Below are 20,596 nucleotides of genomic sequence, written 5' to 3'. Positions count from 1 at the left end.
TCTTTCTTTTTATGGCCATTCTAATGGGTGGGAAGTGTTATCTTACTGTGATTTTGATTGGCACTTCTCTTCTGATTAACAATGAGCATCTTTTCTTGTGTTTATCGGTCGTTAGTTTATCTTTGGAGAAATGTCTATTCATATGCTTTGACCATTTTTTTTTTTTTTTAAAGATTATTTATTTATTTATTTATTTATTTATTTATTTAACAGATAGAGATCACAAGCAAGCAGAGAGACAGGCAGAGAGAGAGTGGAGGAAGCAGGCTCCCCACTGAGCAGAGAGCCCGATGGGGGGCTTGATCCCAGGACTCTGGGATCATGACCAGAGCTGAAGGCAGAGGCTTTTAACCCACTGAGCCACCAAGGCGCCCCTGCTTTGACTATTTTTAAATTGGATTATTTATCTTTTTATTTTTTAAGATTTTTTAAAAATATTTTATTTATTTATTTGACACACAGAGAGAGAAATCACAAGTAGTCAGAGAGGCAAGGCAGGTGGGGGGGGTCGGGGGGAAGCAGGCTCTTCGATGAGCAGAGAGCCCGATGCGGGACTCGATCCCAGGACCCTGAGATCATGACCCGAGCCGAAGGCAGAGGCTCAACCCACTGAGCCACCCAGGCTCCCCTTTTTTAAGATTTTATGTTTTTATTTGACAGAGAGAGATCACAAGTAGGCAGAGCAGCAGGCAGAGAGAGAGAGGGAAGCAGGCTCCCTGCTGAGCAGGGAGACCGAAGCCGGCTCAATCCCAGGACCCCGAGATCATGACCTAAGCTGAAAGCAGAAGCTTAGCCCACTGAGCCACCCAGGCACCCCTCTTTATCTTTTTATTGTTGAGTTGTAATTATTCTTTTTATATTCTGGAAATCAGTCCATTATCAGATACATGATTTACAAATATTTTCTCCTTTGTCTTTATGTTGTCTTTCACTTTCTTGATGGTTTTCTTTGAAGTACAAAAGTTTTAAATTTTGATAAGTCCAATTTATTTACTTTTTTCCTTTGATTGTTTACATATTTGATGTCCTATCTCAGAAACCATTACCTAATACAAGGTCATGAAGATTTGTTTCTAAGAGTTTTATAGTTTTAGTTCTTACATTTAGTCTTTGATCCATTTTGAGTTAATTTTTGTGTATGGTGTGAGGTAGGACTCCAACTTCGTTCTTTTATGTATATCTAAATTGTTTATAGCACCATTTGTTGAAAAGATTATTTTTTACTTTGGTGAATTGTACTGGCAACCTTGTTAGAAGTGAGTTAACTGTAATGTGCAGATTTATTTCTGGTCCTACAGTTCTATTTCATTGATCTGTAGATCTGTCCTTGGGCCAGTACCACACTGTTTTGATTATTAAAGTTTTGCAGTAAGTTTTGAAATCAGAGCATACAAGGCCTCCAACTTGGTGCTTTTTCAAGAATGTTTGGCATTCCTGGCTCCCTTAAATTTCCATATGAATTTTAGAATCAGTCTGTCAATTCTGCAAAGAAGCCAGCTCGGATTTTGATAGGGATTGTGTTGAAATTGAAGATTTTTCTGGGAGTAATGCTAACTTAATGTTAAGCTTTCCAGTCCATGAACAACAAACACCTTTCCATTTATTTAGATCTTTGATTTCTTTCAACAAAGTTTTCTAGTTTTTAGCACTTCTTTTGTTACATTTATTCCCAAGTATTTTATTCTTTTGATGCTAATGTAATTGGAATTTTGAGAAGTTTTATTTTCACTGTGGTCATTGCTATTATATGGAATGGAATTGATTTTTATGTATTGATCTTGCTGAGCTCATTTATTCTAATAGTTTTTTATTGGATTCTTTAGAATTTTCTATATAAAAGATTGTATCATATCATCTGCAAATAGAGGTAGTTTTACTTCTCCCTTTCCAGTCTGCATACCTGACATTCATTGTTGATGAGAGGTCTTCTGAGAGTGTAACTGCCATTTTTATACGTAGTCCCTTTTTCTCTCCTGATTTTCTCTGTAATTCTTAATGCTCTGCAATTTTACCACAGTGTGTCTAGATGTTTATTTTTAGTTTTCTAGCAGGGTGTTTTATGTGTACTTGTTTCTTATTTTTTTAACATTGAAAATAATTTTATTTTTATTGATTGTATAAAAACATTCACATTCTAAAAATGTTAAAAGCATAAGAAATACAGTACATGAACTTACATACTCATGATTATTGCTTTATTTCTACACCTTCAGTCCACCTGCAAATCTTGCTCCCCTTACTTTGCAAACATACTCCAAATTCAGCCACGTCCCACTGAATCCATCACTGCCTCTTACGCATGTTCTCCTGGCAGGATTTCTACGATGGTCACCTCACTGGTCTCCTTCCTTCCATTCCAATTTTCCACCCAGCCGCCAGAGAATCCCTTTCAAAACATAATCAGATCATCTCACCCCCTGCTTAAAGCCCTGTAGTGGCTCCCCATCCTCCTTCCCTTGGTTTACAAGATCCTTTCTGACTTGATCCCTGGCTGCTTCTCGGATTTCATCTGTGACCTTGGTCTCTTATCATTCTCACCTTTCCTTATTGTGCTGCAAATGCACTAGCTTTCTTGCTGTTTCCCCAAAGACAGGCCAAACGCACACTTGCCCTGTGGCTTTCTCACTTGCTGTTCCTGGTTCCTATCTGAAACCACCTGCCTGACTCACTTCACTGAGCTCTCCGTTCAAAGTTACCTCATCAGAGAGGTTTTTCCTGACAACCTCTATCACATTCCCTTCCGACTCCTTTAGTCATACTCTGTCCCCTTAATCTGCTTTTGTTTTTTCACCACTTAAGACATATAATTTCTGTTTGTTTTATCATCTTTACCCCCCCACCATATTTTTAAACTGCCCATGAATAAGGACTTTGTTTTGTACTTGTGTATCCCACGCTAACTCTCTGAGTTCATTATCTGACGTTGTACATTCAAGAAGTATCTATGAAAAAAATATACAATTTTATGTAAATTGATCATATACATTTAAAAAACAAAGATAGTATTCTATTTTATACTTTTTGTTTTTGACTTCCTCTCTCTCTCCTATTCACCTTTAGATATCCAATCTTAACCTGGTACAAATCCAATCTTAACCTGGTACAAATCCATTTATCCATCTTTCTCCATTTATATAATCATACAGGAATACATATGTACTGGACATTTACCGGGTAATTTATTTTACAGAAAATTGGTTCACGTATTCACATTATGTGCAGTTTACTCTTTTAACCTAAGGATATGGTAGAAATCCTCCAATTCAACTGCCATAGATCTGTGTTTGTATTTTAAATTGTTATATTTTTCTGTTCATAGTAAATGCAAGTTTAATATGAAATTTTAAATAACCAGTGGTGTATATATAGTAGTAAATGCAAATCCTCCCAAGTCTGCTGATCCCACACGCCTTCAAATAGAAAACCAGTTCGATATGTCCGATTTTCGATCTTTATCACTGTATTTGTAAGTGAGCAGACAGGCACAGGGGATTTTAAGTTGTTTATTTTTTATGTAACTATTACATAACACATTCTGTGACTTTTTCACTCAACAATGTAACAGTAGTTCAACTCTGCATTTTGTTGGCAATTTCTTTGTGATTTGCACACACACAGTTTTATTTAAATAGATTATGTACATTTGGGAGGAGTGGGATTTTTTATTTGTTTTGCTTGCATCCTACTTCTTCCCATCTTCCACTCATGTCTCCAAGTATACTTTCAGTCAGAGGACTCCCATCTTCTAGAAAATCTTTAACCTAATCTTTCAACTTTGCTTCTTTATCATTTCTTCTATTTTTGTATTATTCTTGTTTTTATTTAATAATTTATTTTTCTTGGGGTGTCCGGGTGGCTCAGTGGGTTAGAGCCTCTGCCTTCGGCTCAAGTCATGATCCCAGGGTCCTGGGATCGAGCCCGAGTTGGGCTCTGCATCGGGCTCTGAATTGGGCTCTTTGCTCAGCAGGGAGGCCTGCTTCCTCCTCTCTTTCTCTGTCTGCCTCTCTGCCTACTTGTGATCTCTGTCTGTCAAATAAATAAACAAAATCTTTAAAAAATAATAATAATTTATTTTTCTTTTGTGCTATTATGATTTCCTTCATCTATGAGAAGATCCTAAGCTTTTAAAATTGTTCTTAGATTGCTCTATTTTTATGCCATCTGCAGTATTCTCACCTTGGCATTAGTTATATTGGCTATCCTTCATGGTTGTGATCTCTTGTATTTTAGAATTTTGATTTGTAGACTTTTCCTTCACTAAGATTATTTATGCACCTATTTTCTTGTCACTGCTTTCCCTCCTTCCTGTTTAGTAGTTTTGTGGTTGCCTTTCATCTGGCCCTTAAAAAGTCTCAGCAAAGAGCCAGTTTAGAGTTGGCAGCATGGGGCCCCTCTGTTCCCCTATAATATAGGAGAGAGCGGATCTAGTCATTAAGGCAGCAGACGGCTTGGTCCAGGACCAGGCTTTGAGGCATTACCTGCCTCCCATTATTTCTAATATATGCCTCAGCTTCTGGCCATTGTTATTGGCAGGTCTTTTCCAGCCTGCTTTTCAGGGTAGGAAAACTCTATCTCAGCCCTTGGTTTCAGACAGTGAAGCTGACTCTTCCCATTCCCTGCTCCTCTGGGGTACTTTGGGTGGGCCCCTTTTATGTTATAGAAGCAAATTCCTGGTTACCTACTGCCTACTTACCATCTCCCTACTGGTAGATCTGCAACTTCAGCCTGACTTACAGTTTTTTCTCTTTTAATTTTTTATGGTTCATAGAAATGTTTCCTTTGTATATGCTTTGGGATAGCTTTTTAATTTTCTATATTTATCAGATGATGTTTTGGACAAAGGTGGGGAGTTTGTGAATTTCCAAGACCAACTACTCTTAAACATAAATCCGTTTTCATTCCTCTGCTTAAATCCTAAAATCTTCCAATTGAAAAAGACATCTGTAATCTATCTATCTATATATATATACTACATTTCAAACACTTTTTTTTTTTTAAGGATTTTATTTATTTGACAGAGAGACACTTATGGAGAGAACACAAGCAGGGGGAGAGGGAGAAGCAGGTTTCCTGCAGAGCAGGGAGCCCCAGGACCCCAAGATCATGATCTGCGCCTGGAGCATGATGTGAGCCGGAAGGCAGACCAGATGCTTAACAACTGAGCCACCCAGGCACCCTACATCTCAAACATCTTAATGTTCCCGTATATGGTCTGGCCCCCACCTACCTCTCCAAATTCATTTTAGTCACTTTCCTTTTTGCCGGAGCCCTGTGGTCCACCTTTCAGTTTTTTGAAAGTGCCTCACTTTCAAACATGCTTTTTCCTGGTGCTTCTAAAGTTGACATCTTCTCAGTTTTTCTCTCATTTAAATGATACCTTCTGAGGGGTGCCTGGGTGGCTCAGTGGATTAAGCCTCTGCTTTCAGCTCAGGTCATGATCTCAGGGTCCTGGGATCAAGCCCCGCATCAGGCTCTCTTCTCGGCACAGAGCCTGCTTCCTCCATACCCCCGACCCCTGCTAGTCAAATAAATAAATAAAATCTTCAAAAAATAAATAAATAGGGGCGCCTGGGTGGCTCAGTGGGTTAAGCCACTGCCTTCGGCTCAGGTCATGATCTCAGGGTCCTAGGATCGAGTCCCACGTCGGGCTCTCTGCTCAGCGGGGAGCCTGCTTCCCTCTCTCTCTCTCTCTGCCTGCCTCTTTGTCTACTTGTGATCTCTGTCTGTCAAATAAACAAATAAAATCTTTTATAAATAAATAAATAAATAAATGCTACCTCCTCAGAGAGATCTTCCCTAACCACCCTAATGACAATAGCCCCTTCTCAGTACTCTATCATAATACTTATTTCCTCAGCACGTATTACAACATATTTGTGTATTTCCTAGTTTATGGTCTCACCAAACTGAAAGCTCCATGAGCTTTTTTACTTTGTATTTGCATTATATGTGCACAGCATATAGCACCATCTCAGGACATTTTGAGGGGCTGTTACTCATCGATGCACTCAGCATACTTATCAGGTGTCCACTGTATGCAGAACTGTTCTCCTCATAGAGGATATAATGGTGAGCAACACAAACAAGCTCTGTGGAGCTTATGTTCTAGTTGTGAGCAGAAAAGTATAAACAAATATAAAAGTAAACAGTCCGAGTAGGGTCATGTGTTTAAGTGATAAGCACTTTCTGGGAAAGTAGCAAGAAGGAATTTCTCTTATGACAAGAAGAAGAGCCTTTCAGTTAGGGTAGAGCTAGACCAAGGTTCCTAAGTTGAGAGTGTTTATAGTTCTTGAGTATTTATGGAGTAAAAGACCACTGAGGATACAGTAAAGGGAATGGTAGGAAAGAACATTATTGGACAGTGTTACAGCCTTGGCCCAGGCCAGCAACCACAGGCGAGGAGTTTGAAAAGATATGGTACATTTGGGGCGCCTGGGTGGCTCAGTGGGTTAAGCCACTGCCTTTGGCTCGGGTCATGATCTCAGGGTCCTGGGATCGAGTCCCACATCGGGCTCTCTGCTCAGTGGGGAGACTGCTTCCCTTCCTCTCTCTCTGCCTGCCTCTCTGCCTACTTGTGATCTGTCTCTGTCAAATAAATAAATAAAATCTTTAAAAAAAAAAAAAGAAAATATATGGTACATTAAAAGAGATACAACTCTTCAGTATGGAAGATGCTGGTGAGGTGCAAGTGGGAGTGGATATACAAGATTATGTATTATCTGTGACCTAGCAGGTGTGTTCGACAGCTCTGTTTAAGTTGTAGCAAATGGTTACCTTCCGGAAAGTCATAAATCACTGCTTAGTTTTTTGTTTCATTTTCACCAGGGGTGCTACTTTTCAGTTCATGGTTCTTATTCATGCCTTTCTTTAATCATCCCTTTAGCAACCAGTATAAGCCAGACATCCTAGGTAATGCATGCTCACTTGCTCATTTATGCACATAAAATACACTGGGAATAGAAAGGAAGCCCTCAGTTAGTGCTTTTTTGCTGAATGTCTACATTCGTGCACGCTTTTAGAAGTTCGTTTCCCAGTTTAGTCAGTGCAGTGACCTGAAAGCAAAACTAGGTTGATTACCCAATCTTTCATTTCCACTTTTTCATTTCCCTATGTTTTAGAAAGCAAGTGCCTAGGGGAGGCAATGTCCTCAACGGTGCCTACTTCCACATTTTTAAGAGGCAACTTTTTTTTTTTTTTTAATATCCTTGCAGCAATCCTCTGATTAGTTGTCTACCAGTAAGATGAGTTTTCATTTGTCAGCTATAACCTTTTGTGATCCTATTAGTAAAACTAATAATTGCTTCTATATTGTCTTCTTTTTTTGAAAAGTTCCTTAAAGTTAATTGAAGAGACTCCCTTTTCCCCCTGTCCTTCACTAAACATGTAGTGATGACAAGGAGCTATTTTAAGTTTCTCTACAGTAGACTTGATACTTCCAGTTCTTTTGCTGACCCTACAAGCAGAAGACTTGGGGACAGTTCCTCTTCTTTCTTAATAATGCCAACTTGCTTCAGCCACTGGCTGAATATTTACAGGTAGTTACTCACTTACAAATGGTTACGTTTCAAAATTTTTATTCAGTCTGAGCTTTAGAATTTGAAATGCATTTCCCCTCTGAAAAAATTTGCAAGTAGTAGTATAAATGGGTAAGTTTCTAGGCTACCCTTTAAAGACCAATTTTTCCTATAATGTAGCTGAAATACTACCCTTTTACGTTGAAAAATACTAGGAAAATCACGTTTCAGATGCACATTTGTTCCAGTACAGATGCTTAAATAGGAGTTAGAGGGAACAGTTTGGATCCCTAAATACCTTTGCAGTGACAGGATAGTGGAGTCACAGAGATGTCCCCATGAAAGCTGTGGAGAGAAGGTCATCTGCAGTCTCCAACATGGCAGAGACCAGCCGTCTGCATGTGATACATTCTTTAGTCAGAAGTTTGTATGTCAGGAGTACTTACACGCTCTTTTACTAGTTACAAGAAGTGAGAAATTCATTTAAAATAATCTTGAGTGAGGGAGTGAAAAGTTTATATATTTTGAAGTTTTCTAAGCAGATATTAATATTGGAAAATGCCTTTTTTGATGCATTTTAGAGGCAACATTCATATATTTAGTGATCATTTTTAATTGTGTGTGTGTTTCCCCCGTCTTCTAGTGCTTATTAAAATCTTTGTGTGCTTGCTTTTATCCCTAAAATCATTGCTTTTCCTTAGTTTTCAATGAAAGAAATTTAATTCATGTAACTTTAAAAATATACTATAATGTTAATAGTTAAAACAGAGTTAAATCTAGAATTGTGCTATTTTCAGTTTTTTACCAGACATAATTTATTTTTATTTCAAAGGGATTTTTATTACATTGGAGCTAACTTTTTACCATTTGTTAACTTTAATTCTTATAATTCTGGACAGCCGGGTATTTTGGAAAGTTACATATAGAGTATAAAAGAGCATATGCTTTGAATTCTAGGAAATGTGGGTTCTATTTCTATTCTAGATCATTTCTCAGTTCTCACAGTTTCTGTTTTCTTATCTGTAAAAGGAGGCTGATGGAACCTGCTTGCCTCACAGGGTTACTAATGGTTATTACACAAGATTGATTGGCAATGGATGCCATCCCTGCCACTGTAGGAGTGGGCTGTCAGGGGATTAAGTAGAGACAGCTGTCATGTCATTGTGTTTCTCTTCTCGGTACTTCTGTTTTCTTTTCAAAATAAACTGCACTCATCAGATTTGCTTTTAATATCTCATTTTTGTCAAAAAACCAGTAGTATTTAGTATTTATGTTGTTATGACTACATGTTCTTCAGTATAAGTCAGGTAATCATTACTGTGAGTATATTTTTCTTGAACAGCTTCCCATCCTCCTTTCGAATGATAATTGCTTTGTTTTTCTGTTTGTTTTGTTTGCTGTTGTGTCTGATCAGTAATTCTTTCCCAAACTCTTTAATAGAACTGTAGAATTCCTCTCAGTATGGTAAACACTTAAGGTTATCCATCAAATTAATTTTAAAACCTTTTCCTTTTTCTTGGAGATATTCCTCTGGGAGGCTTTTGTCTTCCTAGTCTAATCTGGACTGGTTGCTGTCTAGGCTGCTGCAAAGCTTCTGTCCCATCCGTTCCTTTCCTCACCATCCTAGGAATTTCCTGCACTTCTGTTTTGAATCATATTTCCTGGTTCCTGTGTTGTCTTCTTTCTTGATTTATTCCCTTGTTTTGGTATAGCACATCCTCTACCATCTACCTCCTATTCCCACTCACCCCAGCCATCCAGCATCAGATCCTCTTCTATGGAAACTTTCTTATAACACCTGTGAAACCTCTACTCTTTTTCAATTCCCCTGTTGGATTGACCTAACCCTTCTTTGTACCTCCACAGCACTCTTGTCATAGCCTTGTTTCATCGTACATTTTGAGCACCTGCTCTACATGTCAGGCACTGTGTTCAACACTAGGGAGTTCAAGGTTAAGAGAATGAGGTTCTTGTTCCCAAGGAATGCTAATAGATGAATAACACCATGGTTCTCACTGGAGACAGTACTGCCCCCTAGCGGCCCTTTTCAGAAAGTGGGGTAAGTTTCTCATTACCACAGTCATGGAGAGGGTGCAGCTGACATTTTGTGGTCAGGAGCCAGGAACACTAAATGTCTTCTATGTCCAGCAAAACTTTAGAATATTCCACCAGAAGTTCATGTGTGAAAATATGTTTATCATTATCCAAACCTGGGACCTAACTCCATTCTGCACATAAACGACTCTTGGCACTTTTACATTGTCATTGCTTATACAAGAGATAACAGATATTGTTGTCCATTAGTGTGGGTTTGTGGACAGTTTTTTTTCAAAATAGCACGTATTTTTACAAAAATTAAGAATCCCTTGGATGACAGATTATTTTATAAATCATGCAGTAACAATGAAGAATATATATTACCATATCCCTCTAGAGTAGATGTTTAAAAAGATTCTGTTCATTGTTGTATGGATGTGTGTATATATTGAGGTATAATGGACTGTGCATAGCTTGATGAATTCATACACATTCATACACATAAACATGCGTAACTGCCACCTTGATCTGGATATGCTGAGTGTCTGCATGGTTGGGAAACATAGGATAAACTTATTTGTAAACAGTATGTCATATTTTCAAATAATGTGCCCATTATGTTTTCATGTATACAGTAAGTACAACTGAAGGTATCCCAAAAGTCTAGAAACAAGAAAAATAGTATATTTATTATGTATTAATAATTGGACCCATTGCCTTAAATTTAAAAATATTTGAGTTTAAAGAAAGAGATATTGAATATATTATCTGAAAATGTAACAAACACATATTTATCCTGCTTCCTGATTTTATGGACAGTCTGTGCTACGTAACATTTCCAGTACCCAAAGCAGTTTCCTCACCTTCCTTTCTGTTTAGTACTCCCTGGGTATCAGAGGTAACCACTCTGACTTACGTCATCATATTTCTTAAAATATTCTTCTCTGTTAGTCAACGTGTGCAGGAAAAGTAAATAATACTTTTAAAAAGAAACAAACTAAACAAAGGAATCTTTGCAACTAGAGCTAAATTTTATCAGTCTATGAAAATGTTTTAGGTTCAGTTACAACTTTAATACTCCTTTTTTTTCAAAGGACAGTGAATTATTTAGGGGCATTTCCAATAGCATCTTTTAATAAAGGTTTTATTTATTTATTTGACAGAGATTACAGTAGGCAGAGAGGCAGGCAGAGAGAGAGAGGGGGGGGTAAGCAGGCTTCCCGCTGAACAGGGAGCCCAACACGGGGCTCAATCCCAGGATCCCGAGATCATGACCCGAGCCAAAGGCAGAGAGGCCCAACCCACTGAGCCACCCAGGCACCCCAAGATTTATTTATTTATTTATTTGACAGAGATCACAAGTAGGCAGAGAGGCAGGCAGAAAGAGAGGAAGGGAAGCAGGGAGCCTGATGCGGGGCTTGATCTCAGGACCCTGGGATCATGACCTGAGCCGAAGCCAGAGGCTTTAACCCACTGAGCCACCCAGGCGCCCCTGTGTTTATTCTTACTCAAAAGCTATCCCCAGAGATCTATCTACAATCCAGAATTTGTCCATAAAGATCTACCATGTATCTCCTCTATAGTTTCTCATATTCTCATTTTGGCCCAGTCTATCCTATGTTCCTCATCAAGTCTTTCTAGTAAATGTTTATAACAAATGTAGTCAGAATTATGGTGGAATTTCAGAGTAGGATTTAATTTTAACACCTTCTCATTATAATTTAGGGAATTATTTTGATATAGCATTTTTAATAAGGCCATTTCATTTATAGAAATATTGCACCTTCTAATTTTTACCGTTTCAACAGCCTATACTTTGTCTCAGTATGTTATTCATAGTTCATTGTTTCCTCCTAACCATATTAAAATCGTATAGTCTGTTATTTCTCATAAAACACTAATTTTATTTGTGTTTATCTGATCTTTTGTTTTCTATGTAGAAAGACTTCTAATATAAATTTTCTTAAATCCAAACTTAGTATAATAGTTATAGTTATTTGAGTACTTCATTATGTCTTCTGATGTGGTGGATATGAACATACTAAACATATTAATATTTTATTATAAATGTCCATTTATCCTTTGTATTTCTATTTATATTTACAGAAATATTATCTATGAATTTTTTTGGAATAGTAAGGGGAACTTTACGAAACATGTTCTAAAGGAGGAAGTTGAGACTGATAGGGTTGAGAAGCTGTTATAAACCAATCAGTGCAGGGCAGTCTTCCAGATATTCTACTGGAACTGTAGTGGCAGTCTGTAGCCCGGGAATGCGCAGTTCAGGCAGAGGGTAGAATTCGTGGCAGGGATCATGGAAATGTGAGGCTGCACAGGAAAAGTTTGAGCCGATTTTCAGTGAGTGCTGGTTTGTTTCTGTGTGTTTATCTTCTAACCTGAAAGTTCCTTGAGAGGCAGAGATCGTTTTTCCTTACTCTGAGTCCCTAGTGCTGGGCCTAGTCCACGGAAAATATATAATCAATGTTGGAAGAATGGGCAACTCCCGCACAGGTGGGAGAGAACTGAAAGGCGGGCCTGGCCAGAAGCCAGATTGCCACAAGAGTACCAGCGGATGGATCATGTATTGTCATACTCAGAAGGAAATTTATTTATTTACTTATTTTAAAAAGATTATTTATTTGATAGAAACAGCGAGAGGGAATACAAGCAGGGGTTTGGGGGGGGAGTGGGAGAGGTAGAACCAGGCTTCTCCCTGAGCAGGGAGCCCCATGTAGGGCTTGATCTCAGGACAGAGCCCGAAGGCAGATGCTTAACTAAACCACCCAGGCGACCTCAGAAGGAAATTTAGTAATTGCCTAAGTACTTTGGGGAAATCTCCCTAAATCTTAAAAGAATTGAAATTGGCGTATTATTCTAAGGTAAGGGTCCTTAGAATAAAGGGGGATTTTGAATTTGGATAGAAAAAAAAATTACATTATTTTTTACTAGCCTCAAACTGAGATTTAACATTTCTTTCAGTGTGGAATGTAGGTCACAGTGGTAGTATTAGCAGTACCTGCAAACATTTTTTTTGCTATTAAAAGCCATAGTTTTTTTTTTTAAGATTTTATTTATTTATTTGACAGATAGAGATCACAAGTAGGCAGAGAGGCAGGCGGAGAGAGAGGAGGAAGCAGGCTTCCCGCTAAGCAGAGAGCCCGATGCGGGGATCGATCCCAGGACCCTGGGACCAAGACCTGAGCCAAAGGCAGAGAGGCTTTAACCCACTGAGCCACTAGGTGCCCCAAAAGCCATAGACATTTTCAATTTCAGTTGTTGCAGTTACCTCACAATATTGTTTATGCTCACTATTTTCACATTATGGTAATTATTAGACCTGGTATTTGATCTTGTTATTTAAACCACTAATAAGCACATGTATTACCTATCAAAACTTTGTAATAATTGTATTTTGAAATTTAAAAACATTCTGAAATTCTAGAGTAAGCAAAAGCAGTGTTATAATGATAAAAATCAGATGAGTGGTTGTTTCTTGTAGAGAGGTTTGATTGGGAAAGGGACACAAAAGAACTTTCTAGGGTGATGGAAGTATCCTGTGCATGGTATGCATATATCACAGGTGACTGAATGTTAAACTTGAATCTGCATTTCACTATATGTAAATTATACCTCAATTAAAAAACTAATAAATTTAGAACTATTCTTAGAAGGTATCTGTAGGCTTCATCAAATTGCCAAAGAAGTCTCTGGTAGCAAAAATGGTTAAGAACCCCCCCCTTTTTTTTTTAAGATTTTGTTTATTTATTTGACAGAGAGAAAGATCACAAGAAGGCAGAGAGAGAGGGGGAAGCAGGCTCCCTGCTGAGCAGAGAGCCTGATGCGGGGTTCGATGCGGGGCTCGATCCCAGGACCCGGAGATCATGACCTGAGCTGAAGGCAGAGGCTTAACCCACTGAGCCACCCAGGCGCCCCTGGTTAAGAACCCTTTTACAGAGGCTATCCTTTTGCCTTTGCCTTTCTCTTTCTTTGAGTACCCTCTTTCTCCCAGTTACTTTTGCTATTCATTTCCCCTTTATTCTACATGTGTTCTCACTTTTTTGACCTAAAGAAAGTCAGAAAAGGAAAACAGCAGCTATGAAAGAAATTTTTTGCTTGGTTATTTGCCACTTCCTTGAAGCAGTAAGGCTGTAGCTCTCCTAACATGGTTATGTATCTGCTTAGATTTGAAGTAATTTCTACTGATAACTACTCTACTTAAAACTAATTTGTAGATGATTTCAAAAGGGAATGATTTTTTAAAGATTTTATTTCTTTTTTTTTTTAAGATTTTATTTATTTATTTGACAGACAGAGATCATAAGCAGGCAGAGAGGCAGGCAGAGAGAGAGAGGGAGAAGCAGACTCCCCGCTGAGCAGAGAGCCCTATGTGGGGCTCTATCCCAGGACCCTGAGATCATGACCTGAGCCGAAGGCAGAGGCCTTAACCCACTGAGCCACTCAGGTGCCCCAAGATTTTATTTCTTTATTTGAGAGAGAGCACAAGTAGGGGGATCAGCAGAGGGAGAGGAAGAAGCAGACTCCCCGCTGAGCAGGGAGCCCGATGTGAGGCTCTGTCCCAGAACCCTGGGATTATGACCTGAGGTGAAGAGAGACGCTTAACCGACTGAGCCACCCAGGCACCCCAAGTAATGGTTTTTCTTATCCAGTTTTGCTTGGAGTTTTAGTAGCATTTTTATTCCTTGAATAAAATTATATATTATAATTTTATTATATCATTGAATATGCAGTTCTGTTGTGAAGTAGCCGTGAACATTTATAACAAAGATTGGAAGGAAATAAAATGTATTAGGAATCAGTAAAGCAACAAGGAAGGAAGGAAAGAAAAATTAATATTACTGACAGTCTAATCCAGGTTTTTTTCCCCCAGAAATAACATTTAGGTATCCCTGATGCAGTGTGATATTGTATATTCCAAATTTAAAGATGTTTTGTTTATATAATACTCAGGAATACAGATATCAGATATTAGCCTATATTTATTTAAAATGTGGTGACAGGACTTGAGGATGTTGAACACAGTGTAGATACGTATAGAACAAATACGGGGCTATCAGCTACACACAGTGCTAAGACTGCTCCTAATAGAACTCTTATTGCCTGTCGTAATTGTTAGTTTTACTCTACTGTTCTAACGTTTCCACGACCTTTTTATTTATCTAAATAAATTTAATAGGACACTTACTTTAATAGATTACAAAGTAGTCTAAGAAAGATTGAGCTAAGGTGGATAATCCTAACAGATTTTTGTCCAAATAACATCTATGTCTCTTATGAGTTTATATTAGATAAAAAACCTAAAATACTATTTGGCGGTTTCTTTGCAGCCTGTCGTGTGGAAAATTTGAAATGCAGAGGAGAAACAATAGCTAAGGAAATCAGTGAAGCCATGAAGGTAAAAGCTATATGCCGAAAAGTTATAAAATGAACAAAATGTAGCTAGGTATTTGCTTTAAAAATGGATATATATTTAGTGTATTGTAACAGGAATTCTCAGTAGTCTTTTAAGTAGATTTTTAATGAATTTATTAAAGAGACAGTAACACTGAGAATAATTAACATTTAGTAGGCACCAGTATATGCCAGTTTTATATCTGGTTTCTTTGAAGATTGATCATATTTTTGAATTCTGAGAGTTAGCAGTCCATCAAACAGTTTTGGATAATAATACTGCCTAACTTTTAGTGAGCATTTATGGATCAGGCACCATTTATCTTCTTTACATATGTTACCTTCCAGTAATCCTATGAAATAGATAACTGCTAATTTCCCTGTTTTATAGTTGAGAAACTGAGGCACAGAGAGAGGCTATTGCTTGCCCAAATAAATAAATGAGTCAAGACTAACCCCTGGATATTTGGCTCCAGAGCCTATATATATATTCCTAACTGCTATATTATGCTGCATATCCAACTTGGATATCTTAATATTGTTATAATAAAATTGTTTATATTCTTGACATTTATTTTATGCATACAGGAAAACATCTGTATATCTAGTTTATGAAAATTGTTTCAAAACTCTTTGGAATCTCCCATGTTTTGATAATGTTCTGTAACATTCTTTTGCGGTTTGTATTGATTCCATGATTTTCTGGTACCCAAAAGCATTTTCTTTATCAAGAGTTGGCAAACTGGTGGCAAAAATCTAGCCTTGCCACTTGTCTTTGCAAATAAAACTTCATTGGAACACAACTGTTTCCATTCATTTATTGTCTGTGGCTTCTTTACATTACAGTGCAGAGTTGAGTAGCTGTGACAGAGATGTAAGGCCCTTTACAGGAAAAATGTACTGGTTCTTGCTCTTGATGATCAAGATTTCTAAAATACTTCTGTCCTAAAATATGGAATTTTAGACAATAAATCCTCAGTTCTGAAATTCTGTTACTTCCAGCTGCCAAAGTTTTATTTTACTACCAGGCATTGTAGGAATAGAATGTATCTTTTTAGTTTTAGTTTTTGTTTAAAATCCTCAATTAATGTTGGTATTTTAAGGTCAAGCCAAATATCCATGACCCAAATAATTAGGTCTTAGAAAAAGCCTTAACCTGAAGAATGAAATTCTAGAGCATTGTATCTGTCTCTGTGTGTTTGTGTTCCAACCTGAGATTAATGCTATGTATTACTGTTGTTTGTTTAAGTCCTTGCCTGCATTAATTGAACAAGGAGATGGATTTTCCCAAGTTTTAAAGATGCAGCCTATTATCCAGCTCCAGAGGGTCCACCAAGAAGTCTTTTCCGGTTGTTATAGGAAACCAGATGTTAAACCTGAGAGCTTTATAACACAAATAGAAACCACACCAACAGAGACTTCAACCAGGAAAGCCACTGACCTGGTCCTGAAAAGAAGGCGACCTAAAGACTGTCCCCAGAGAAAATGGTATCCACTGCGGCCAAAGAGAATTAATCTTGACACATAAACTCTTCTTGTTTGTCTTGAGAGTTAAAATTCGACACTGTCAACATTTAGATTATAGCCTAATGCCTCGACAGGACTTCATTTAAAAAGGCAAACAACTCTTTAACTAGTGATTCCTTTATGCTAGGATATAATGTAATAATTGTATTTCCTCATCATTTCATCTCTGGTAGATGAAAAGTATATTTTTTGAATATTGGCACAAAGCCCATCAGTGGGCATTAAGAGTGCAGGCTTCTACAGTCCTTAAACGTAATTAGCTCTTGGCTGCCTTACAGCTTTTGTGGAATATCACTAGTAACACGTTCTATTGGATTTCTAGTATACATCTTTCTTTTAAGAAGAGCAGTGTCACAGTTGTCTCTAAGTGCTAAAAGTAATCATCAGTTCTGTTTAGGAGCTAGGAGCAGATAAAGTTTGTTTGTTTGTTTCCCCGATGCAGTTTGATTTATCACACTGATACGCAGATGAGGAGACTGGCTTTGACTTTGTTACTCCAAGTTTGGCTAATTTGGGTTTGTGGTATTATTTTTAGAATTTTTTTGTTTTTGTTTTGTAAGACAAAGATGACTTCTTTATATAAGACTTCTCTTAGAAATAAAAATTGGCATGTAGCCAACGTTTCTTGTCCGTACTTATTTTCTACAGGCCTTTCAACTTTTAAATATTATTTGACTTGGGACTAAGGGTTTCTCTTCAGAATTTTTTTTATTATATCTTTGTACATGATTGCAGTTCAAAAATATATATTGGATTAAAAATTAACAAGTTGTCGTTGTGGAACAAATATAGTTGCAATCATACTGAACTATTTTTATATTTATGGCTGTTTATTATCAAGGATGTTATTGGTAGAAGGCAAAGAAAGCTGTATCACCTATAGCTCTAATATTTCACTTTAGCTTATTATAGCTCTTACTTTGTCTCTTCCACACATTAATACAGTGTAGGCAGGGCCATCTAACTTTTCTCCTTTGATGCCTATAACTTCATTCGTTTGCAGAGGAATTTAATCATGATGTTGGGAAATCTGTAATTCTCATTTATTATGTCTTAACAATCAATGAAAATGTGACAAAGTCTGTCTCAGTGCACAAAATTTACAAAGCCACTTTATCACATTCTGTATTTTAATGTTGCAATTTCAAATCTGTATGTTTGTAATTGCAGTGTGTTTTTAATTAAAATAATGTATGAAGACTGAAATCTTGATACTGTGTATTTTTTAGTTGTTGGAAACATCTTGAACTCAGCTTTAGTTGAATGATAGGTAAACATCCTGCCTTTCAGAACATACTAAATTTCCCTTTGAAATTGTTTTGAAGCTACAGAATATTGTTATTGTAATACAGTGCTATGTTTTTTATAGTATTTTATAATATTTTTATAGCATAAAATTCTGTATGAGTTGTTTCATTTCAACAGCCTATAAACAAAACACTTACTGTAAATTCTCCTAGATTAGATAATTGCTTTGTGATTATATAAGAAAATGTCTTCCTTTTTTAAGAAACATATTGAGATACATATTGAGAGACATAGAATTTAATGACTCGATGTCTTGGATTTGCTCTGAAATATGACGGCAAGGAAAAAAAAAGGAATAGATTAAGTAAATGTGGCAAAAATCTTAATAATGTTGGATCTGTGTGATATAGCCATCCTTCTACTCTTGTACCTGTTTGGAAATTTGTAAAATTTTTAAAAAAGTTTGTTACATTTTAAAGTTCCAGACAACTGAAACTTGAAATCCCTCAGAGAGCCCAGAGTATCACTCCACAGTTATAGCAGAGTTCCAAATGAAATACCACCAGGCAGGACAGTATATTAGCATTATTAATTAGGATAAGCCTGGCTGATATCAGTGAAAGTATTGGGTAAGTATACTTTTTTTTTTAAGTAATCTCTACACCCAGCATGGGGCTTGGATTCCTGACCCCAAGATCAAGAGTCTCATGCTTTTCCGACTGAGCCAGCTAGGTGCCCAAAGTATACATTTTTAGGAGGAGAAATTGGATTCCTGCATAAGCCAAGAATTAGCTAACAAAGATCATGAAAAGTAAGAAAGTCTGTAGTTGTAGGCAATGTTGAAGGAAAACAAAGTCAAGTGTTGGCCTCCTTATGGTAAAAAGAAGACTGGATTGGATGGAGTCTTAAAATTTGCTTTCAACAAAAACAAAACAAAAAAGCCCAGCACAAGGTCAAATCCAGTTCCAAGGGAGAGAGAACGCTGTTAAATCAGCTAGTTTCTGAAAGAAGGGAAGGAAAATGGGTTTTCTAAACTTCAGCCATTGGAAACTATTAGTCTGATTGAGTTGCTGTAACACATTAGACTGGATGGCTTCAAAAACAAATTTAATTTCTTCTATTTCTGGAGGCTTAAAGTCCATGACCAAGATGCCAACAAATTCAGTTTCTGGTGAGGTTTCTCTTCCTTTGTATATGTGTGGTGGTGGGGGAGGAGTGTTGGTAGGGCATTAATACCACTGGATCATGGCCCCACCCATATGACCTCCTTTACCCTTAATTATTTCCTTAGAGTCCCCATCTCCAAATAGAGCCCACACTGGAAGGATTTTGAGGGGACACAAATATTCAGTCCATACCAGTAGGCAACAGAAATCATATCCTAGAACTTCTCTGGGTCATCAAGGCTTGGGCTGCATGAAGAACAAAGTCAGTAAAATCGGACTTTTTGTTTGCTTCAAAATATAGCTTTTTCTAAGACTGAATTTGTTTGAGTTCTGCTGAAGGCCATGGTTTTTCCTTCTCTCCCTTCACAGTCATCCATTCAACAAATACATGTTAGGCACCTACTCAGTTCAAAAGTCAGGTTCAGAGCATAGTCTCAGACCCAGATCATCTATTAGTTATTATTAGTTATTATTAGTTAATATTAGTTTAATATTAGTTAATATTAGTTAAATAGTATTGGAATATGGAATACCAGAGTTACTTAACCTTGTGCTGTTGTTTCCTCTAATTTAATGGGGATGATGATAATACCCATATCACAGGGTTATGTGAAGTAAATGTGTTCATAACAAAGTCCTTGGGCTAGTATTTGGCGCACAATTTACATAGTGAGCATTCTGTAAGCACTGTTACTGCTTGGCTTGATGAAAGAAATGAAAACACTAAACATTGGCTAAACATTGTCTTCAAGAAGCCCATACATTCTAATGGAGACAATAAGCATGTAAATAATGATCGTGCAAAGCAGCTAATGCTAAATAGATGTATATTGGCAAACTTTGGGAAGAAGCTCAGAAAATCTTTGTGGAGGAGGTGACGTTTCAGCAGTTTTGATTATTTTAGGTGAAAAATCAGGAAGATTGCTGGTAGTGTGAAGAGATTTTCCCAAGGCCGGTGGTTGGGAGAGAGCATGATGTACCGAGGACCATCAGGTACAGCTATATGTATCTTGTCTAAAAGACTTGCTATAAGTGAACTTGAAAAGAGGCAGGGTCAGCTCTTAAGGACTTTGTACTTTTTAGAATTGGCAATGAATCCCTTTTTCTTCTTGTGTAGCATTTCCCCCCAAATAGCAAGAATGAGAGAAATACGAAGTCAATCTGATGATGAAACCAGGAGGTATGTTGCCTAGACCATAACATTTGAAGAAAGAATGTGTATGGAGGAAACAGTAATGAATTAGCAGATCAGAAGAAGTGTCTGCAAAGAGAGACATTTGCCTGTTGGCCCCCAGGATCTCTGGAGAGCTGAAGAATGGAGGACACTACAGAAGGCTGAGATGAGATGGAGGAGCCTATAAATGAGATTGTGCCCACCGCCCCGCCATTCACTGTCAGTAATTGCCTTTGCCAGAGGAGCGCGTTTTCTGGAAAAAAAAAAAAAAAAAATGAAATAAAGAGTCCCTGGAGAGTAAAGGTGAAGCTCAGAACAAACAAATGCTCAGAATAAAATTCTCCATTGGAATGGTAAGATTTGAAGTTCCAGAATACTGGTCGTCTGGCTCACACATCTTAGATGTTCCTTTAGAGAAACTGAACAACCTGAGAGAAAAGAGCCACAATAGTGGAATATTTAAAGACCCCAAACCACATTTGCAGCTGGCCAGTCCAACCACCCTACACTGCAGTCATTCA

General features: G+C 37.5%; 1 protein-coding gene across 1 annotated transcript in view; it reads left to right on the top strand.

The window, feature by feature from the left end:
* NSL1 (NSL1 component of MIS12 kinetochore complex) overlaps nt 1-17,697 on the top strand; it is a 31,909-nt gene extending 14,212 nt beyond the window's left edge. Inside the window, exons 5-6 of the mRNA XM_032317025.1 lie at nt 14,897-14,964; nt 16,210-17,697. Of these exons, the coding sequence (XP_032172916.1) occupies nt 14,897-14,964; nt 16,210-16,488 (347 nt within the window). The 3' untranslated portion in view covers nt 16,489-17,697. The remainder of the gene's footprint in view (nt 1-14,896; nt 14,965-16,209) is intronic.
* Nucleotides 17,698-20,596: the final 2,899 nt, after the last annotated feature.

Source organism: Mustela erminea, chromosome 17, assembly GCF_009829155.1.
Source record: "Mustela erminea isolate mMusErm1 chromosome 17, mMusErm1.Pri, whole genome shotgun sequence".
NCBI classification, from domain to species: domain Eukaryota; kingdom Metazoa; phylum Chordata; class Mammalia; order Carnivora; family Mustelidae; genus Mustela; species Mustela erminea.
This window is presented reverse-complemented; position numbering and strand designations above follow the sequence as displayed.